Source organism: Phacochoerus africanus, chromosome 5, assembly GCF_016906955.1.
Source record: "Phacochoerus africanus isolate WHEZ1 chromosome 5, ROS_Pafr_v1, whole genome shotgun sequence".
Lineage (NCBI taxonomy): Eukaryota > Metazoa > Chordata > Mammalia > Artiodactyla > Suidae > Phacochoerus > Phacochoerus africanus.
Window position 1 is genome coordinate 3133171 of NC_062548.1, and position 20033 is coordinate 3153203.

The 20033-nt window shown below is 63.0% G+C and overlaps 1 protein-coding gene across 6 annotated transcripts in view; it reads right to left on the minus strand.

Moving 5' to 3' along the window:
• MAD1L1 (mitotic arrest deficient 1 like 1) overlaps positions 1–20033 on the minus strand; it is a 308486-nt gene that overhangs the window by 154415 nt on the left and 134038 nt on the right. For all 6 annotated transcript variants that reach the window (XM_047779416.1, XM_047779417.1, XM_047779418.1 and 3 more), the window contains one exon: positions 13984–14128. In XM_047779416.1, coding sequence (XP_047635372.1) covers positions 13984–14128 — 145 coding nt within the window. The remainder of the gene's footprint in view (positions 1–13983; positions 14129–20033) is intronic.

Below are 20033 nucleotides of genomic sequence, written 5' to 3' on the forward strand. Positions count from 1 at the left end.
ACGTGTGAATCGCGGCCACCACGTCATCAGATTCGGCTCCCGTGTGTACTGTGTCGCTGATGAACTTTCTGGTGGTTTCTGCACAGCAGGGAGATTTTCAGGGATGTGTCACCTTACGGCAGAACTGACTCCAAACATGTGTGAACTGACCAGCACGTATGCGTCAGTGTTAGTTTACAAGGAGAACGCGTTCGAGGTCCCTCTCTGAGCCGGTTCTGTGTGGCAGGTGGGCGAGGGCACGTGTCCAGGAGAGGCGATCAAGGGAAGGCAGGTCAGGAGTCTGGACCTGGAGCGGAGCCTGTCCTGAGGGCCGCTCCTCAGCTGCACAGGGAGGCCCGCAGGCCTTGGGGTGCCCCCCGCCCAGGGCGCCTAAAGGCCCAGAGCCGCTCATAGATCCCTGAAGCCGCCAAGCCCCCTGGGGAAGGAGATGGAAAAGAAAGGCTTCCAGAGAGGAGGGGGAGGGGCAGCCCAGGGGCACAGCCCCTGCGCAGGAAGGGCTGGTCCACGGGAAGTCAGGCCAGTGGGGGCACCAGGTGCTCCCCAGAGTGGGCAGTTGGGGACACGGATGCCATTGTGCCTTGAAGGACCAGTCAACCACACAACTCACGCCCACCTTGTTCAACAGCCCCTGTGCTACGGCCACCTCGGGTTCTACTCCAGCTCTCAGGTGACCAGTAGCCAGGAACCACCCCAGGCTGGAGGTGAACCCCAGAAAATGTGGGGGAGCCCTGGCCAATGGAGCCAGCCTGCAGGGGAAGAGGAAGGCCCCCAGGCCGCAGATGGGGGGGGACTCCCCCCACACAGGGTGAGGGTGCAGAGTCCCTCCAGGACGCACTCTCTGGGTAGTGAAGCCAAGGACAACTCAACAGGGGCAGAGGCCAGGGAAAGAGCGGCCCCCGGCCGTGCCTCCCAGGCCAAGGGCAGACTGGCCTGAGCCAGAACAGCCCAGGGAGGCCGGTGGCACCTCTCACATCTGAAATAATCACCAGGCGTGGCCTGGAGACAATTCAAACACCACCAGCAAGACACGGCAGCTATTTTTGGCAGCAGGACTCAAGAGGCTGTGCCTGGCAGGGACCCATGTCTTTGAGCGTGGCCATCAATTTCCACCTGCAGCCAGCTGCCGTTCCTCTCAGGATGAAGGTTATTCAAAGATTTGGATTTCTTCGAAATGGAGCTAGAAAGAGAACAGGTGTCCACAACGACAAAGGGGATCGAGCGTGTACACAAGGACACCCTTGGCCGCACGGCCTCGTCCTCGCAGGACGCCCCAGGGCCACCTGCCAGCCTGGGATGGAGGCCGCTCCCCGCGCTGGGTGGGCCTCGTGCCCCAGCGGAGTTCCCATTATGACGCAGCAGGTCGAGAATCTGGTGTTGTGTCTGTTGTCTCTGCAGCAGCATGGGTTTGATTCCCAACCTGGGAACTTCCATGTGCTGCAGGTCCAACCAAAACTAAAAAAAAAAACAAAAGAAAATGGACTTGGCAGTCACACTACAGCTGTCCCACGATGGCTGTGGGATCAAGCCAGCCTGGAGGGGACGGTGGAGGAGCCACGGGGGTGGAGGGGGGGGTGGCCCTCTCCGTGTGTCGGGGAGAGCAGGAGACAGGCTCAGAGGGCATCCAGGCCTCGGGCAGAGTGGGCTGGCCGGGCTCCTACCCTCCAGCTCGCCTCTGCCGCCGTCAAGAGGGGCTCTGCCTTTATGTCCCCATGGAGGGGACCAGCGCCCATCCCCAAGCTGCTGAGTTTAAGTTACAGCCTCAAACAGACTCATTCGTCTCTGCCATCTCGCCGCCAGCGCTTCCGACGTCCCCACCCACCAACCCAACTGCAGCCAGACGGGGTGCAGTGGGGCTGCCTGAGTGGAAGTGGGGGGACAGCCCCACAGAGCCCCACTCGCGGGGCGCCCCACCCTCCAGGGAGAAGGGGGGCAAAGGCCGGCAGGGGTGCTGCTCCCCGTTTACGGGAGGCTCTGTGCCCCGGTTCCTTCGCTGGTCACACGAGGGAGCGCGACATGCAAGGGTGCCCGGGCACCCACCATGTGCCAAGTGCCTGCCAAGCACAGCGAGCTGCAGAGAAGTGGGCAGAGGAGGACGCTGAGGACGCCGGGGGCGGGGGGGCAGGGCGGCGTCTTCCCTGCCCCCACCGCCCCCAGGCACAGCCCCTGCCAGCCTGGCGCAGGAGCGAGACAGGGGCAGGGCTCGGTGTCCCCGGCGTTCCGGCAGGGTTTCCGTCCCTGGGCAGGAAGAGGCCAGGCGCCCTGTGATCTAAGCTGCGTGTTGGCTGAACGCCCTTTTGAGGGATGGACCTATTCAGACGGAAGTGACTATGGTGAAGTGGGGGCACCCAACGAGGAGGCGCCCTCGACTCTGTGCCTTGGAGGGCATGCCACAGCAGCATCTGCTACGCCAGGAACCAGGCAGCACCATCCAGGCAGCGTTCAGGGCGCGAGAGCCCTGGGCTCTGATCACATACCCACCCCCGAGACCGCGGCCGGGGCACCTCCCACCCCAGCCTCCCCCTGACCTGGGGTTCTCGGGAAGGTACCGCGAGGCCCACAAGCCTCCCCAAGCAGGGCCCAGAGGCTTCTGGAACCTGGGCAGTCTGGGACGAATGGGTGGGGACTGGGGCCAGGCCCCCTCTAAGAGGGCGAGCAAGTTAGTGCAGAGAGCATGCGTTGGCAGGACCCGGCACGCAGCCTCCAAACCGAGGGCAGCAGAGGAGGGTGCCCGGTGGCAGGAGCCTGCAGAGGGGGCGAGGGGCGCAGGCCACGGCCGCGCCGGGTGCAGCTGGTCCTCAGCAGCCAGAGGGGCCTGCGGGCACCTCTCTTCCCGGCTCCCTCCAGCCCCATCTTAATAAACATCTTCCAGTTGGAGAGGAAGGAAAGGCACTTTGTTTTGATTTCTTTTTATTTCCTAAAATTGCTTTGCTCGCTGGAATTTTCTTTCCACGACCCAGTCCCGGCTGCCCCCGCGGTGGGATGGTGCGATCATACCGGTGACAAGACCGGCTTTCTAATACCTCTGCAAATGGCATTTTCCCCGACAAAGCAGGTGGGCTTTCTTACCTAAATGGATACGCCAGAAACGTCAGCCTGGAAAAGTAACCCCAAAGGACAACCCACGAACGCGTGAGATCCGAGTCCGAAGCCGAGAAGGCCCCGCTCGTCTGGGAGGCAGGGGTGGGGCGCGGCGGGCCCCCCTCCTCATCCTCCAGGCTCCTCCCAAGGGTGAAGAAATGCGGAGGGAGGCTCTGAGGGGAAAAAGCAGGGGCTGACTCTGAGCGGAGCTTCCGGAACGTGAGCAACTCGGGCCCGGCGCCTGCCCACGGGTGGAGACCACGACCCACCAGCCAGACGGGCAGGCGCAGGGCAGCGGGGGGTGCCGGGCTCCGGGAAGACGCTGGCCGAAGTGGAGGCAGCCCGGCTGCAGAGACTGCCGCCTCGGAGCAGAGCGGCCTCCAGCTCCAGACTTCCAGGGTGCAGGCCACGGGGGAGAGGACGGCCCCCCAGCCCAGCCCAGGCCACCAGCACATAGAGGGTGCAACGAGTCTCTCTGAAAACCAGTAACCAGATGAGCGAGTGGAGACACCAGACGGCCAGCTCCTGGGGGAGGGGGGCAGGGAGCGGGGCGAGGTCAGGGCTGGCGGGAGGCTAGGCCTGCGGGCGTCCTTACGGACCGGCCAAGGCCTGCTGACTCACCCCCTGGACGAGGCACTGGGGGGCAGAAAGCCTTCTGGCACCCCAAGGTCTCAGCCGTGGAAAATCCTGGGACTGGTCCACCCCAGGTCCCCGTTACACCGTCTCTGGAAAGGACCAGGCCCTGCTATTCCACGCCGTCTGCACGCGGGCAGCAAGGACACCAGCCGGGAGCCAGTCAGACGGGCAGCAGCTCAGGCCCTGCAAGTTTCGAGTCCAAGGCTGAACGCGAACCCCTCAAGGCTGCCAAGGGCTGCTCCTGAGGGCCCGCGCAGGGCCAGCCCAGCCCGCCACCCGGGGTCAGTCACTCCTGCAGGCGACAGCACCACTTCCGCACGGACAAAACGGGGAGATGGCGACGCACACTCGGCTCCCGGCCATCACGTGCGCCCCCAACGTCGGCCCACATCCAACCTCCGCCTGGAGGACCAGTCCCATGGCCCCACGGCGAACCTAGGCCTTCAAAGGCCCGGGCTCCGGGGACCTGGCAGGGGTGTCTCCAGTTCCGTTCGAGCCACTTTGCCAGGGCGGGCGGGACTCAGGACAGAGAGGAGGGAGAACAGTGACGGCCGGGCCCCAGGAAGGAGAGGCTCAGGGTCAGCAGGACAGCCCTCCTCTTGCATGTCTGACGGCACCGAGGCCGCTGGCACCCCCGCGGGCAGACTCACCAGCCCCGAAGGCAGGGAAGGTCTGCACGGCCCCCAGCAGGAAGGTCTTCAGACCCTCACACGGTCAAGACGAAGCCTGCTCTCGCCGTCCACACACGCGCAAACGGCAGGGGGCTGCTCTCGGGGCAGAGGTGGGGGGGCACGATGAGAAACACCCGTCAAAACCCAGCACCTGTGCCCCCTCCACCCCTGCCACCGTGCGGCTCAGGCCAGCATCCTAGCAGCTCTGGAGCCACAACCTGCCAAGAGGGAAAGGGCCCGTGCCCTGTGCCACGCCTGGGGTGGCAAAGAGCCAGAGACGCACAAAGGACTATTCCTTAGAAGACAGTGCAGGTCTGAGCTGCTTAAGGATTTCCTTCCATGCCACCCAAACCAGGAGTTTCCAGCATTAAGAAAGAAGGCAAGGGACAGAAATCCTCCTAATAAGATTAGGAAGCTTGCCGGCTCTGAGGAAGGACGTGGGAAGAGGACGAAGATGAGTGATCAAAAGCAGCCGGGGCGCTGACGTCCTTTTGCAAGAGAAACAGACATAATCCGCTTTTCTCCAAGGTGAGAGGCTCGGTGGGGGCGTCAGCCACACGCCCACTCAGGCCCCGGGCAGCTGCTGGCTGCCACAGGGGCTCCCTGCTTTGTGGGGGGTGGGTAACCACACTGCAGTGACAGAGGGGGACTCCAGGGAGCTGGGGCCACGCTTATCTGGTCTGCTCACAGCACAGAGCACCCCCCCTACGGCCCTGGTCCCTTTTACCCCCCCACGGCCCTGGTCCCTTTTACCCCCCCACGGCCCTGGTCCCTTTTACCCCCTGACTGTGCCAGTCACTTCTGCACCCCCCATCCCTGCTGCCTCACTTAACACCTGTTAATGAGTCACAAATAAAGGAGCCGGATGCCCTGAATGCCACATCCAGGCCTCCGGGGGTTCGTGTGCCCCCCGGTTACACTCAAGTGTCATAAAAACAAAAAACCAAGACGTTTAAAATGCCAGCAGCCACTTCTGAGATGCTGCCATGAGGGAGGCCTGAGAGCAGAGGCGGCACCAGCAGGCGGCCAGGGCACGAGTCCGAGCCCCCAAAACCGGGGTTGCGAGTTCAACATCACCCCCCCGCCTCCCACTCTGTGTCTCAGTGTCCTCAAAGGTAAAACGGAAAGAGCCCCCGCCTCGAGCTGTCACAGAAAGGAAAGAAAGGTGTGAGACGCTTCACAAAGCAGAGGCCCACAGCCGACCGACCGCAGGGCTACTGGAGTGAAGAGCATTCAGAGCTGAACAAACTCTGACCGTGTGATCCAGGCACTTCAGCTGAAAACTTAGGTCCCCACAAAAACACGCGTGTGGGTGATCGCGGCTGCTTTACTGAAAAGCATAACCGGACACCCTCCCACAGGCGGACGGCCACGCAGCTGTGCCCCGTCCGAGGCCAGCGCTTCGCCCTGGGAAAGAGAAGGGCTCTCGCAAGCCGAGAAAGGACACGGAGGCACCCCGGGTGCCTGTCGCCGGGAGAAGGCGGCCCAAGAAAGCCACACACGGCGACCCCGTCCTCTAGAAGGGGCAAGGCTACGGAGACAGTGCCGGGACGGCGGCGGCTGCCAGGAGGGGCACAGGATGAGCACGGAGGGCTGTCGGCGCAGAGGCAGTGCTGTCGGGGACGCTCTGGTGTTGGACGCATCTTTTGGCGAAACCAGAGAGTACAACACAGAGCACGACCCCTGGGGGACCGCGGACCTCGGGCAATGCGGCCGCGGGGCCTCGGCAGCCCTAAGAACCACGGCGCGGATACAGGTCGTTACCCACAGGACTTGGGGGGCGGGGAAGAGAGCCCTGGACCTCTGCGTGTTCTGCTGAATTGTTCCGTGAAAATAAACTGCTTGAAAAATAAAGTTATTAATTTTAACCATGAACCTGTTTTTGGCTGTGCCTGTGGTACACAGAACGTTCGGGGCCAGGGATCCAACCGGCGCCACAGCAGCAACCTGGGCTGCTACAGTGACAATGCCAGATCCTTAACCCACTGAGCCGCAAGGGAACTCCAAAACATGAAGGTTTTCAAGTGTCACATACTATATGCTTTTATTTGCATAATGCTCTGAGAATGTCAAAATTTCCAGAGGTGGAGAGCAGGCTTGGGGTGGCTTTAGGGGGACCCGAGGAAGATGTCTGTGGTGACAGACACACACACACGACCTCGGTCCTGGTTTTGACATCACGCTAGAATTACCTAAGTTATTACCGTTGGGGAGGCTGGGTCAAAGACGCATGGGGGGCCCTCTCTGTCACTGTCATGACTTCCTGGGGATCTAAAATTGTGTTTTAAAAAACATGAAACAGGGAGTTCCCGCTGTGGCTCAGCAGGTTACAAACCTAATTAGTATCCGTGAGGTTGTGGGTTCGATCCCTGGCTTCGCTCTGTGGGTTAAGGATCCACATTGCTGTGAACTGTGGTGTACACTGCAGACAAGGCTCGGATCTAGTGTGGCTGTGGCTGTAGCAGAGGCCGGCAGCTGCAGCTCTAATTTGACCCCTAGCCTGGGAACCTCCACGTGCTGCATGTGCGGCCCTAGAAAGCAAAAAAACAAAAACAAAACCACCACCACGAAACAGATCCACGCCCCAGGCTCTAGCACGCAGTCCCTCCTCTCCCGGGTGCCTGGTTCCCTGGTTTCCCCGAGCTCTGCAAAGTCACAGGCCGAAGGCATGGGGCACCCACGCGCCCGCCCCAACACCAGCCGCCTCGCGATTCCAGCTGCCGTGAGTGTGCTCTGTCCCAACCAGAGGGACGCCGGCTGGAGCTGAGCCCTGCCCACCCTACCGCTGGCGCAGCAGCACCCAGAACAGCACCCAGCTCACAGCGGGCACCACGAAAGAATCCCTGTGATGAAAAAGTGAAAGAGCGAGGGGGTGAGCGAGGTCGGATTCTTTCTCTTGACCCCTTTCAGCCTTCCCGTCTGCCGACGCTATGAGCTTGGAACATGGAAACCTTGCCTGAAGGTCAGCCTCTACAAACCCAGAGAAAATACGAGAAAACATCCTGAACGGAATAATAAAAATAACCCACGTCAAAATTCACAGAGCAGGCATTTACGACTTAAAAAAATAACTCTTGGAAAACTACACCTAGACGGGGATTTCATTACTCCAATAAAGAGTCTCTGCAAAAACAAACAGCACGCATCACGCTTGGTGGCGGCCGCTCTAGGTCCCTGAGACGCGGGCGCGGCGAGGACGCGGCGAGCGGCTCCCGACCTTCCTGCCGGGGGGGGGGGGGCGGCGAAGGAGGCAGCACTGGGAGCACCAGGGCCGTGGGGACGCGGCGTCCGCGCAGAGGCCAGGCTGCCCGCTGGGCAGGGCTCCGCACGGCCCCCCCGTGCCCGCCCCAAACCCGCAGAAGGGCACAACTTTGAAGGACACGCGCAGGAGGGAGAGCGCCCTCCGAACTGCCAACCGGCGCTGAGGGGAAGGAAAGAAGACCCAGGTGAGCGGCAGAACACGCGACGTCTTGGTCTAGAGGGCGAAACTCCACTGAGACGCCATCTCCCCCCCAGCTGATTTATAAACTCATCCTGAGCCCAGCCCAGCCCAGCCCAGCCGGTTTGCGTGTAAAGCTAACGAACTGCTCCTGAAACGCACGAGGCTACGCACAGGGCCCCAGCCAGCCAGAGACTCTTCAAGAGCCACGATAAACGGAGCTTTACGACCAGGCGCCACATACGAGAAAGCTGTGACAGGCAGGACAGGGCCACGCTGGCAGAGGGACAACTCGCGAACGCTGGCACGGAAGAGCACGCGGGTGCGGAGCCGCCCTCGGTGGCCCCGGGTGACAGTTACAGCAACAAGACAGCGAACAGGGGACCAAGAGTCTCTCAGGAAACGGTGCTGCATCGACAGCACTGCCCCCAAGGAAAGAGTGTGTCACCCGCTTCGCCCTCACCGCAAAGCAATTCCAGAGGCGGGTTCGAGCAAAAGGTACACAGTGAAACGAAACGTCTCTAGGGCCCTGGCGGCCACGATCGGTACACGGAGGCCCTAAGTGCGGACTCAAAGCTCACAAGTGGACAGCTGGACACATGAACGCCGCTCGTCGGAGGCAGAGTAAGAGGGAGGAGGCAGCCAGCGCCTGGAGGACACCTGCCACAGGCGTCTCCACCCGCAGATGCCCGCCCACAGTTCAGCACGGAAAACAGCCCTCTGCGCCCGCAGGGAGGGCACGGCGGGAGCAGCCCTGCAGAAGGGGGCCGCCTCACGGAGCCCCAGGGCCTCAAAAACGAGGTGGCCCCTCCGTACGCACCAGAGTGACTCAAAGCAGAGCCACCAGGTTTTGGTGCAGACTCGGGGGGGGTGGGGGGGACTCCCCTGGGACCGGGGGGTGCTCCCAAGACAGTCCCTCTGGGCACGATGTGCGGGCCCCAGGGCTGCACGCTGGCATGCTGCGTGGGCCACCATGCCACCTCGACATGTGACAGCAAAGGGGCCCCCGCCTGGCCGCCCACGAGGACCCTCACCAGGGCGCAGCACCTCCCACCTGCCACCTTCCTCCCAGGAAACGCATCGTCTTCTCTCGGGGACAGAACTCAAGGACACGAGGCGTGACTTTAGCCCGAACAACGCTGACGCCCCCATGCAGTGAGCAGCGCCATCCCCGAGGGTCTGAGTGACCCCGAGTCAGGAAGCTGACCCCACTCTCCTGGGCCTACCATGCAGGGCACGGGGCTCGGCAGAGGCCCACGGGGATAAGACTTGCCCTGGGCCCAAGCCTGGACCTCCCTGTGGCCGAGAGGCTGGCCCCACGGAGGCCCAGGCAGCAGCTGGACAAGCCTCAGCCCCGCAGCTTCCACATAATTACAGGCCATTTCTCAAAGCTGCCAAGTGACCACAAGGAGCACAGAGCTGCATTTACGCAGAGTAGATAACACAGACGCCAGTGCCGGCCTGGAGCCCCGTCGGAAGAGGACTGGGAGACCCGGGGGCCGCCTCGGGCCACAGTGTTGAAGGACCTGGAGCAGCAGCTACCCCCGCCCGCCCCCGGGACTGGGAGCCTGCCTCAGCACAGCCCCTTCCAGATACTACGTAGGGGGACACTCCCTGCCTCGCTGCCCCCAAAGCTCAGGTGTGCCCACAGGTTTGTCTGCTAGGCAGCAAGAGCAGGGGTCCCGAGGTAGGGGTGGGGAAGGGGGGTGTCGGCACTACCAGACAACGACCCTGGAGGGAGAAGACGCCAAAGGCCAGTGCCCTCTGGAATTGCGGGGAGCGGGGGGGCGGGGGGCCGAGGGAAGAGGGGGAGGGGAGGCTTTTTCTTTTCTTTTTTTTTTTTTTTCACATTTCATGCTAAAAGTTAGCTTTCACTGCTTCGATTCTGTAGCCACATTGTGGAATATTAGAGGCACACTGGAAATAGCTCATTTCAAATAGGAAAATGGTTTGTGTTCACCCAGTTCTGGAAGCCAATTTTCAATTGCTTAAAATAGGCATGGTATTTTACCAAGGTAATTACACTCTTAGCTATCAGTAACAATTAAACCCTAGACTGGAGCCACTTAATAAGGTCTCAGAACAAACCCGCACACCCCAAGCCCTGTACTCGGAAATGTCAAGCACACAAACAGGGCCCCTGACGGGGCGCAGGAGTGGGAACCCCACGGCGGGCCTGGCCGTCGCCGCAGCAGATACTCCAGGGAGACGGGCTGGGGGCTCCGAGGGGCGGGGGTCTCTCCCAAGCAAGGACGGGGAAACATCGGCTGCCAACACATCCTCGAGGCTGGACAGCTGCCCCCTGGGAGGCGTCCTGGGAGGACATCCGGAGCTCACGGGGTTCTGAGAAGGTGGGGGGCGGCCTGCTGGGCACCACCCTGCACAGAGCCGCCTGACCGAGAGCTTCATCGCGCAGGCTGGCAGGACGGTCCCCGGGTGCCAGACCCGGCGGCTGACATCGACCCTTCGCGAGTGTGCCTTCGGGGGCGCTCAGGGTAAGTCATCAGTCAGTGCCGGGCAATCAATACCCTTTCTCTCGCCACAAGGCCTGTGAGCGCAGCGGGCCCGGGTGAGGGCTGGAGCGGCCGGAAAGTGCCACCAGCCTCCAGCCCACTGAGCCAGGGGAGGGAGCGGAGATTTCCTGCCTTGGGAGCCAGAGCAGCGACCACCAAGGACAGAAAGCGCCCACGAAGGAAGCCAGGCACGAGAGCACGACATGGAGGCACAGCCGACAAGGGAGACGCGGCAGCGGACACAGGCAGCCCCTGAGGAGGTGCCCACGCCAGCAGGGCTCCCTGCGGGGACCTGCACCCCGTGAACCCATGGGACCCAGTAAAGCAGAGCAGGGGCAGAGCCCTGGGCTCCCAGCACCTGGCCCCGAATGGCAGGACGTGGATGAGGCGGGCAGCGCCCGCTCCAGCAAACGTGTGACACGGGCCAGTTGCTCTTACCTGTCTGCAGCCAAGGACCAAATCTTCCCAAAGATGGTGACTCACCGGGGACACAGGGCAAACTGAAACCCCTATGGCGGCTGCGCTTCTGAGGGCTGGGCTGGAAAAAACTGAACCCCAGAAAGAGCACAAGGGACTCCGCCCGCCCGCGAGGGACAGCGGCAAACACCCCAGCTGCAGGCCTCTCTCAAAGCCTGGGAGGGCGCCCCGGGGCCCCACGCAGGAGGCACACGCCCTCCACCACCAGGCGCCCTGCAGGTGGGCGCGTCCCAAGTCGGGTGGGTCCCCCCCCTCCCCGACCACAGGTGTGATAGGCCGAGTGACAGGAGGCTCAGGGGATCTTGGCAGATGAAACTCAGCCCGCAGCTTGCCCTGGACTATCTGGGCAGGACGAGCCATTCACACGTGCTTTCAAAAGCAGAGACTTTCTTCAGCCAGAGACGCAGCAGAGAGAAGCCGAGCGGGTCTCGAGGGCCCGTGGGAAGAGGAAGAAGGCACGCAGATTCCAGGAGTGAGGCCGGCAGCCAGGAGCCCCAACCCCGGGAACAACTCCACCACGGCCACAGCGCGCCTGCGACCAGCCCACCTGACAACCTCTGGACGGCGGGCAGCGCGGGGCCGCCCGGACGTGTGCCCCAGACATGTGCCCCAGGCCCCAGATGAACTCGCGCCCCACCCCGCACCTCGGCCGACGCGGGGAGCCTGCTGTGCACTCACAGGCTAGTGGGGCCGAACAGCAGCCCCCAGACTTCCTGAGCTGCTCGCCCCACAACCCGGGACCCCGGCTGAGGAAGGATTCCAGCAACACACTTCTGGACACTCATCCCAGAAAAATCACACACTCGCGTCCACACAAACCCTGGGCAGCCGCAAAGCCTGGAAAGGGTGAGAACGCCCCCTGCTCCTGCGGGATTAACCGACTGCAGGCACCCACTGGGGGGCACCGCCCGGCAGGGCTGAGGGGCCAGCTGCAGGCACTCGCCACCCCTGGGCGGCGGGTGGGGGGCACTCTGCTGAGTGGGAGGCGCGTTCTGGATATTTCCGCTCTTGTGACATCCTGAAATGGCACCATGCGTGCGGCTGTGTCATGTACATGTGGCCACTGCCAGGATGCACAACTGTCCCTGGGTCACCGTCACAGTCAGGCTGCCCCTCCACTCGGAACGTGCACCGCAGCCGCCCACCTGCCCCGCTCTCCCGGGACTCCTGTCTGGAACAGCCAGTGCGTCTCCTCACCTTCATCCAGCCCGCCCAGCCTCCACCCTGGCCTCTGGCAACGGCCTCTGGGGTTGTGGGTTCAGCCCTTAGAGGTCCCACCTGCGGCTGACTCATCAGGCTGTCGGTCTGATTGATCTCACTGAGCCTAACGCCCTCCGGGTCCATCGGGGTGGCCGCAGCCACACTGCACAACGCTGCACGTGCTCGCTCACTCGCCCAGGCCCCGCTTTGGGAGTGACGCTGCAGTGACATCTTGTCCGGAGAGTGACCGCGTCTCCTCGGGATGAAGACCCAGAGGTGGCTCTACTCCGGTTCTTTGGGCCCCGCATCCTGTCTCCCTTGGCAGGTCTCACAGCGCCTCCTGAGCACCACGCGCACGAGAACCGCCCGCTGGGCACGGAGCCACCGCCTGAGGCACCGCGGTGCGCTCGGAAGAGACCGGGGCCATCCCAGCCCGCTCGGCTACAGAAAAGCTTGCTGGGGGCGGCGGGGGGCAGCTCACCTGCTGTTGGACTGTCAGGTCCAGACGTCCCACTACCCCAGCCACACGCAGCCCCGCGCGTCTCAGCCGGGCCCTGAAGTCCTCTTGCCGACCTGTGCCCAAGGGGCACAGGCCCCAGTGACAGTCTGTTCAACAGTGGTCGCCCGTTCCGTCCGGCTTTTCCCTGCGCTGGGCCCAGGCCGTGGCTTCTACCCGAGCTGCTCCTCCACGCACCCCAAACCCACGGCGACTCCAGGTACACGGTGCCTTTCCACACGGTTGGCAGGCGTGTCAGTGCGTTACTCTTGCCCGCTGTCCCTGGCATGGTAACCTCTGTAGGGCCGTGACCACACACCTGCATCACGGCACCTCTCGCAGAGAGGGCACCAGGACCCAGGAGAGATATGGGAAGAAGCAGGCAGGAGTGAGGGCCTAAGAAGCTGGCTCCTTACAACCAGCCACAGCCGACCGACCGGGCATGGAGGCTGTGCCCTCCGCTGCCAGCTCTGGGCAGCAGCAGGTGAGGGGGTCGGCCGAGCCCCACCAAGAAGCCCAAGTCACTGGAGACACATGGGAAGTCTTTTAAGAGACCGCGTGGGACACACAGGACAGGCTGCTCGGCAGCGGGCTTTTAGTGTCAGGAACACAACCCGCCTTTCTAAGAGCTTCACCATCGAGAGGTGCCAGCAGCAAGGAGCCTAGGTTTTCACCACAAAGGCTCAGGGGCAGGCACAGCTGGCAGACACAGCCGTGGCCGGGGCGGCCACCCAGGGTCAGCTTGAGGGCAGGCAGAGGATCTCTGCTCAGCAAGCTGGACTCCCTCAGCCTCGCCTCGAGAGCTTCTGGGGGCAGATTCTGGCTTTCTCCTTCCGCGTCTTCTGAAATTTCACCATCCCAGGCCAAATTTTAAATAACGCTCTCACACAAAACCCTTAATTCACGCTCCAGCGAGCTCTGCTTAGGGAGCCAGACATCAGAGCCCTTCGGGCACAGCAGTCAGAGAGCCCGGCCCCCAAGATGGAGCCGGCAGCAGGCTCGCACCGGCCCCTAGAATCTGGACACAGGTGACAGGCGCCAAGCCCCTGTGGCTCATGGCCTGCCCATCAGGCCTAGGGGACGGCGGGCCCCGCCGGGCAGAGATGTGGGGAGGGGGCTCTGCCCTCACAAGGAGGGGCCCAGGCTGTGTCTCAGAGCCTCCGGGCCATCAACCCAGAGTCAAATCGCACGGGCCGCTAAGCCACCAGGATGCATGCCCTTCGGGAGAGGCGCGCTCGCCTGAGGCGAGCCGGGACTCGCAGGCAGCCCCACGCACGTCTAACTGACCCAAAGTGAGCACACACACGGCTGGCGGCTCTGGGCGCCCTTCATGTGGCAGGGACTTTAGCAAACGTGCGGAGCCTGGAAAGAAGAGACAGAGCAGACGTGACAGGGACGGGCTGGAAGCTGCTGCCCAGAACGCGGGCCTCCTGCGGGCAGGGCTGGCCCGCGCTGCCCTCCTGCCCCCCGTACCTTCGTCAGCAGCAGGACGCGCTTCTGCAGCCGCCGCGCCAGGGCCTCGTGCGTCTCCCGCTTCTTCCTCTCCTCCAGCAGCTGGCTGCTGACCTGGCGGACCTCCTCCTGGAGCTGCAGCCGGGCCTTCTCCAGCCCCCGGGCACTGCAAGAGTCCAAAGGGCAGAGCGATGAGGCTGGGCCCCCAAGACGGCGCCTTTCGACGGGCCCCAGGCCCAGCACGGCGCGCGTCACTCAGGTCCCAAAATAGCGCTGCACGTGCGGGCCTCCTGCCGCCACTTCCTCACTCGTGAATAGCTACTTAAAGCCTTTCAGGAGTTTCTGGATTTCAAAGAGACACCCAGGGCGATCCCACAACGTGGCGGCGCGCGGGGGAAGGAGGCGCGACTCCACACACAATGGGAGAAATTGCCGGTGGCGCGGGATGGGGACAGCACTTCTGAATGAGCTGATTTACCAGAGCGAGCGCTTCCCAGCCCCATGCGGGCGGCCAGATGTGCAGCTCTGTGCGGGACGTGGAGCCCCGGCCCCCGGGGGGGCTCTCCACACACATCCTGCAGAGTCGAACCCCAGCAGACCTCTGAACCCCTCCTGGGGGGCAGAGCCCAGGGCACCGCACGGCAGCACCCGTGGGCCTCGGCTCCCACACTTGACACTGCCCTCCTGCGACCGTGAGAGCCTCTCAGCCAGGCGGCTCCATCGCCCTCCGCCCTGCAGCCCACACGCAGGCCAGGACGGGCACCCTGGGCTCACGTCCCCACGTCTCGCCATGGCCGTGAAGCCCCTTCCGAGCGCGGTCTTGGCCCCTTTTCCTCCAGAGGCCGTCGGTCCTTCCTGACCTGCAGGACGGTCCTCACGCAGGCTTCCGAGTCCCCTGTCCGGCCCCACATACACGGGAGGAACCCACACGCAGCCACCCCTGTGCTTTTGAGGGGACGAGGACCAAGAGAGCGTCCAGGCACAGCCACGGCCCGGAGAGAGGAGGCACGGACACCACAGGCGGGCGGGCGGGCAGGCGCACCGGGGCTGCGGGCAGAAGACGCCGTGCTCGCGCTATTTCTTTAGGCAGAGGAAACCTCTTCCCAAAAGGAAGCTTTAAAAGCCTCAAAAGCAAAGCAAAGCAGTCGACTACGACCAGGCCTGCGTCACACGGGGCCGTTTGCAACACCGACCCAGGGTGAGGCTCAACGACAACAACGAGACGCTCTGACATGAGGCAGGTGGAGCCGAGGGGCCGTGACGACACCTGCAGCCGACCTGGTTCCCTGCGGTCGACTCTGTCCTGCCTGCTTGGAAGACACAAGTTCAAGAAAAGCGTCACCCCATTCAGCGCTCCCTGTGGAGGTGGTCGCCCCTCTGCCAGCTGCATCTCGCTCCCGTCCGAGTGAGTGTGGCTTCTATTATCGTTCGTACAATTCTTTAAACAGCTAACTGGGATTTGGAAGTAAACAGGAAACCCGCATGTGCAGAACTTTGCCTGGGACTCAGTGGAGACGCCGGGCCAGGCCTCCGGACGGCCCTGGGCGCCCATGGGAGCTGGCACTACGCTCTCACCCAAGGCTGCACCTCACCCAGGAGCCGCCCCTGAAAGCCTCGGCCAAGCCCGATCCAACGGCACAGCCGGCCGGGGGCACCTGCCTCCTCTAGGCGCTTCTCACACGGAAACAACTCGAAAAAACAAGTACAAATCCTCCTGTATCAGACATTTTTAAGAGGCTACTTTGAGTTCTAGTTCAGGTGAAAACCATTCACAGGCCAATTTAACCTCAAGGGCTGTGAGGCTCAATCTAGAACCACTGGCTTGAGGTGGAGAGGGCCACGGCGCCCTGAATCACGGCTCCACGGCAGAGACTTAATGACACAGGCTTGCTGGGCACAGCTTGGCGGAGGCCGATAAACCCCAAGCTCCACGCCTGGGGGAGCGTGATGCCCTTGTGTCCACGTGGGGGTCAAACTGGAGGCCTCCACCCCAAGAGCAAGTACGAAGGCTGAGGTGGAGCAGCTGCCCACCTGCGGGGCTGGAGACCCCAGCTCCTGGGCTTGGCCCAGCGCAGAAGCTGCATCTGGTCTGTCCGCTGCCAGCCTGCTGCGTGGGCCCCTTAAACACAGGTGGGCCTGAGCCCCCAGAGCTGTCCCAAGACGCCTTAAGAAGAGTGTGTCAAGTGCAGGACGCAGGGCCACAGGAGATGCCCGAGGCTTTCAGGGCTCAGGGCTGGGTCCAGGCGGGCAAAGAAAAGCCGCTTATCCTTGCCAGGGTGAAATGCTTTTCATGAAATCCAGACAGGAGGGAATGGAGCAGTGGACACACAAGCCTGTGAAACCCCGGGCACCATTGGTTGGCACCAGGAGGGTGGCCCCCCCGCAGGCCCGGCCAAAGGCGCTCAGCCCTGCCCAGGGTCTCCTGGGGTCTCCTGCGGAGCACCCCAGCCTCACAGCCTTCAGCCCTGCGTCACCCCAACTTCCCAGGCCTGCCCTGAGACCTGCCGCCTTAACAGACTCGATGTTTTAAAAGCGAGACTAGGCTTAAAACACCCAGGGCGGGAGGGTACCGGAGGTGACGCTGCTGGCACTTCTCGCTGGGCTGGGCCCCACTCCACCAAGTCCCAGGGACGAGCCTGGGCAGCCCGCAGAGACAGCAGCAGGCCGCGAGCTGGGCGCTCACTCGGCCGGACGGCTCTCGGGCAAAGACGCCGAGCGCTCCGTGAGCAGGGATGCCGGCTTCGCTCACCAGGGGTCAAGGAAAGCACCCTCGGCTGTCAAGGAGGCAGAAACTTTAGGAAGCAGCTGGGGCCGGGGCTGTGGGCACCCAGGGACGAGGAGAAGCCACCACGCCAGCCGCCAGCCTCTCTCTCCTCGGTGCCGAGGCCTGGGCCCCGAGCCCGGCCCACAGCGCTGGCACTGCCCAGCCCTCTCGCCTCTGCGGGAACAGCTCTCATTCCAGCTCGGCCTTTCTTGCGAAGCAAAGAGAAGAAAGCTCATAAAAAATTAAACCTCTGGTTCCGCGCTTCCGCTGAACCCCGAGGTCAGCGGCATTTCTGAGAACTGGGGGGGTTCAAAGTGAAGCGCTCCCTTCTGAGAGGGGAGGCCAGCGTGCCGATCGATCACGGCCCTTTGGAGCGTCCGCAGAAGGAAATGAGGCCTGGGCTTCGAGCAGCCTTTGCCCTGCGACAGGCCGCTGCACTGCCACCTCCGCCAGAGTCCCCAGCTCAGCACAGCCACTTCAAGGAAGCATGAAAGGACACAAGCGCCTCTGAAGCCGCGGGAGGCGTTTTAATGACCTTCTCCGGATTCCGCGGGGCCACGGCCTCCGAGCGCGGTGCCGCTGGCCCAGCCCAGCGGGCAGAAGGACCGGACAGGGAGGGGGCCCATCCCGGGAAGGAAGTTGCCTGAGGGGCGCCCTGGCCCCCCGATCCCCTGGGCCGGGGGCTGGGGGGGGGGGCTTCATGCCAAGCCCTGCCTGGCCCATCAGCACAGATGGCGAGGGAGCCCTCCGGTCGCCAACAGGGGGACTGGATGTTCCCACGGGCGGGACTGGCAGGGGGGCTGGACAGCCCAAGGTCCCCCGCTGGGGGTCTCCCACGGGTCAGGGTGCGAAAGTGAGGGCGTGCGCACCGACTCGCGGTGACGAAGCCAGGAGAGCATTAGTCAGACTGAGGCCACCTCTGCGGAGCCCTCCGGCACCTCACGTGCCCCCTGGCATCGCCACCCACAGACGGGTCGGCCGGGCCTCTCGGGCTACTTGCTCCCTCGAGGCCCCTCCGCCCCAACTAGGACCTGGTGCCCGGCTCCTGGTTTCTCCAGGCTGTGCCCATGGGCCTGGGGCTGATGGGGGACAAGCCAAGCCACCACCAAGCAGGTGACATGTGGCATCTCTGTCGGCCGTCAGGCAAGGAGCTCAGAGGTCCCCGCCCACACCCCCAGGCCCGCTGCGGGGCCGCCGGGAGTCTTCCTTAGAGCACCCGGCTCCGCTCCTAAAGCCCCCACGTTTCACACTCATTTGTCAGAAAGAAAAAAATCCAAACAGCGGAAGCAAAACTGGAGAACGAGCATGGCAAAGGCTGAACTCATTCCCGAGGACGGGCGCTTCCTGCCCCGGGCCTGTGAGGAGCCCTCTCTGTGCAGCATCTCATCTCTGAGACCCACCAAATCCAATTTGCATTCCCAGATAAACAGAGGCCACATAAATACTCTCATCTGACCTTGAAATGTGAGAAGGAAAATTACCCTTGGCAATTTCAATTCAATCCCAACCATAATGAAGGGTCCAATTTAGCTCATCTGCTACCAACCTGTAATCACTCGAGAGGGGCTGCCCTTGGTCACAGGGTGGGGAGCCCAGGAGGGGCTGGCTCCGTGCACAGGGTGCTGGGCTGCCCCCGGGTTATGGGGTGGGGAACCCAGGAGGGGCTGGCTTAGTGCACGGGTGCTGGGATGCCCAGCCTGCAGCTGCCTGATCTCACCCCACCCCATCCCAGGAACAAGCCCGCAGAGGCCAGAGGTCAAGTGGGCCCCTTGAATTCGACAGAGTGGCTGCCCTGCCCCTTTGCTCAGGGACCCTGTCTGCCTCCTGCCTCCTCCTGCAGATGGGGACACAGAGCCGGTGGGGGCGGGGGTGGCTCCTCAAGGACAGCTCCAGGCATAAGCCCCATTCTGTGATGCTGCAGGTTGGAGTTTCCTGCCAGACCCCAGGTCTCCCCCCCTGCAGCAAGGTCGGCAAATGCAGACAGAGCCATACCCCGGCCTCGGGCAGGTGGGAACCTGTGCTGCAGGCCAGGGTCAACCACCCCCAGGCCAGGGAGAGGACGGGGGACATTCATGGGAGCTCTCCCTGAGGGGCCCCAGGTGGTGGGGGGTGGGGGGGAAGAGGCCCAGGATGGACAAGGGTGGACATGAAAAAGTAAACAAGCTTCAAACACTCAGAGCTGCCCCATCACAGGGTGACCTGGCTAAACACAGCTCCAGAGGATCGCTCAGTACCCTGGTCCAAGCAGCGTCACTGAGCCCCCAGCCTCAGGTCCCAAGCACTAAGCCTTGAGTACCAAGTACTAAGCAGTGCAGCTCAGGTACCCAGCCTCAGGGAGTAAGTACTGAGCCACTGGTCCTAGGTACTGAGCCTCAAGTACCAAACACCTGGCCATGATGTCGTCTGTGCTCCAAGGCGGGGAGAGTGGAAAGACAAGAGGTGGGCACTCTGGAACCAACACAAGCGCCTGCCTGTTCACACCTGCCAACCTTGGCGCTGATGAGAGCGCAGCAGACTGGGCAGCAAGGAAACGGCTCCGGGTCCAGCCCTCAGAGCCCCGGACTCCCGTCTACGGGGCACAGATGGACGTGGAGGGGGACGTGGCCGAGAGCGCAGCACCTGGACTCAGCAATGGCTCCATCAGGACCTGCTCCGGGGCCCGGAGCTCCAGCCGCATGAGCATGAGGCCAGGCGACAGCGCCTGCCCCGAGGCAGGGGCACAACCGTACCACAGCACTCCGTGCCCAGCAAGAGGCAGCTGTGGGGAGTTCCCATTGTGGCGCAGTAGGAGAGTCTGACTAGCATCCATGAGGGTGCAGGTTCAATCCCTGGCCTCACTCAGGAGGTTAAGGATCTGGCCTTACCATGAGCTGTGGTGTCGGTCTCAGATGCAGCTCAGATCCCATGTTGCTGTGACTGTGGTGTAGGCCGGCAGCTGCAGCTCGGATTCGACTCCTAGCCTGGGAACCTCCAGATGCTGTGGGTGTGGCCCTAAAAAGCAAAAAAAAAAAAAGACAACAAGAGGCGCCTGCAGGAGGCAGGCAACAGCAGATGCACACTAAAGGGCCCACTTAAGACTTCAAATGGCCCGGCTCCAGGCGGGGTCCCATCAAGACCCCAGGTCAGGACCTTCGGCCACTCGTCTCCCTTAGAGATCAGATGGGACCAAGCGCTGGGAGCAGCCCTGAGCACCCCTGGAGGGGAGGCCCCCACAACAAGGCAGGGGGACAATGACGCATATGTGCCCCGGGGGGGCCCCTCTGGCAGCACTGGCGCTTCACTCTTCATTTGCCAGAACTTCGTCTAC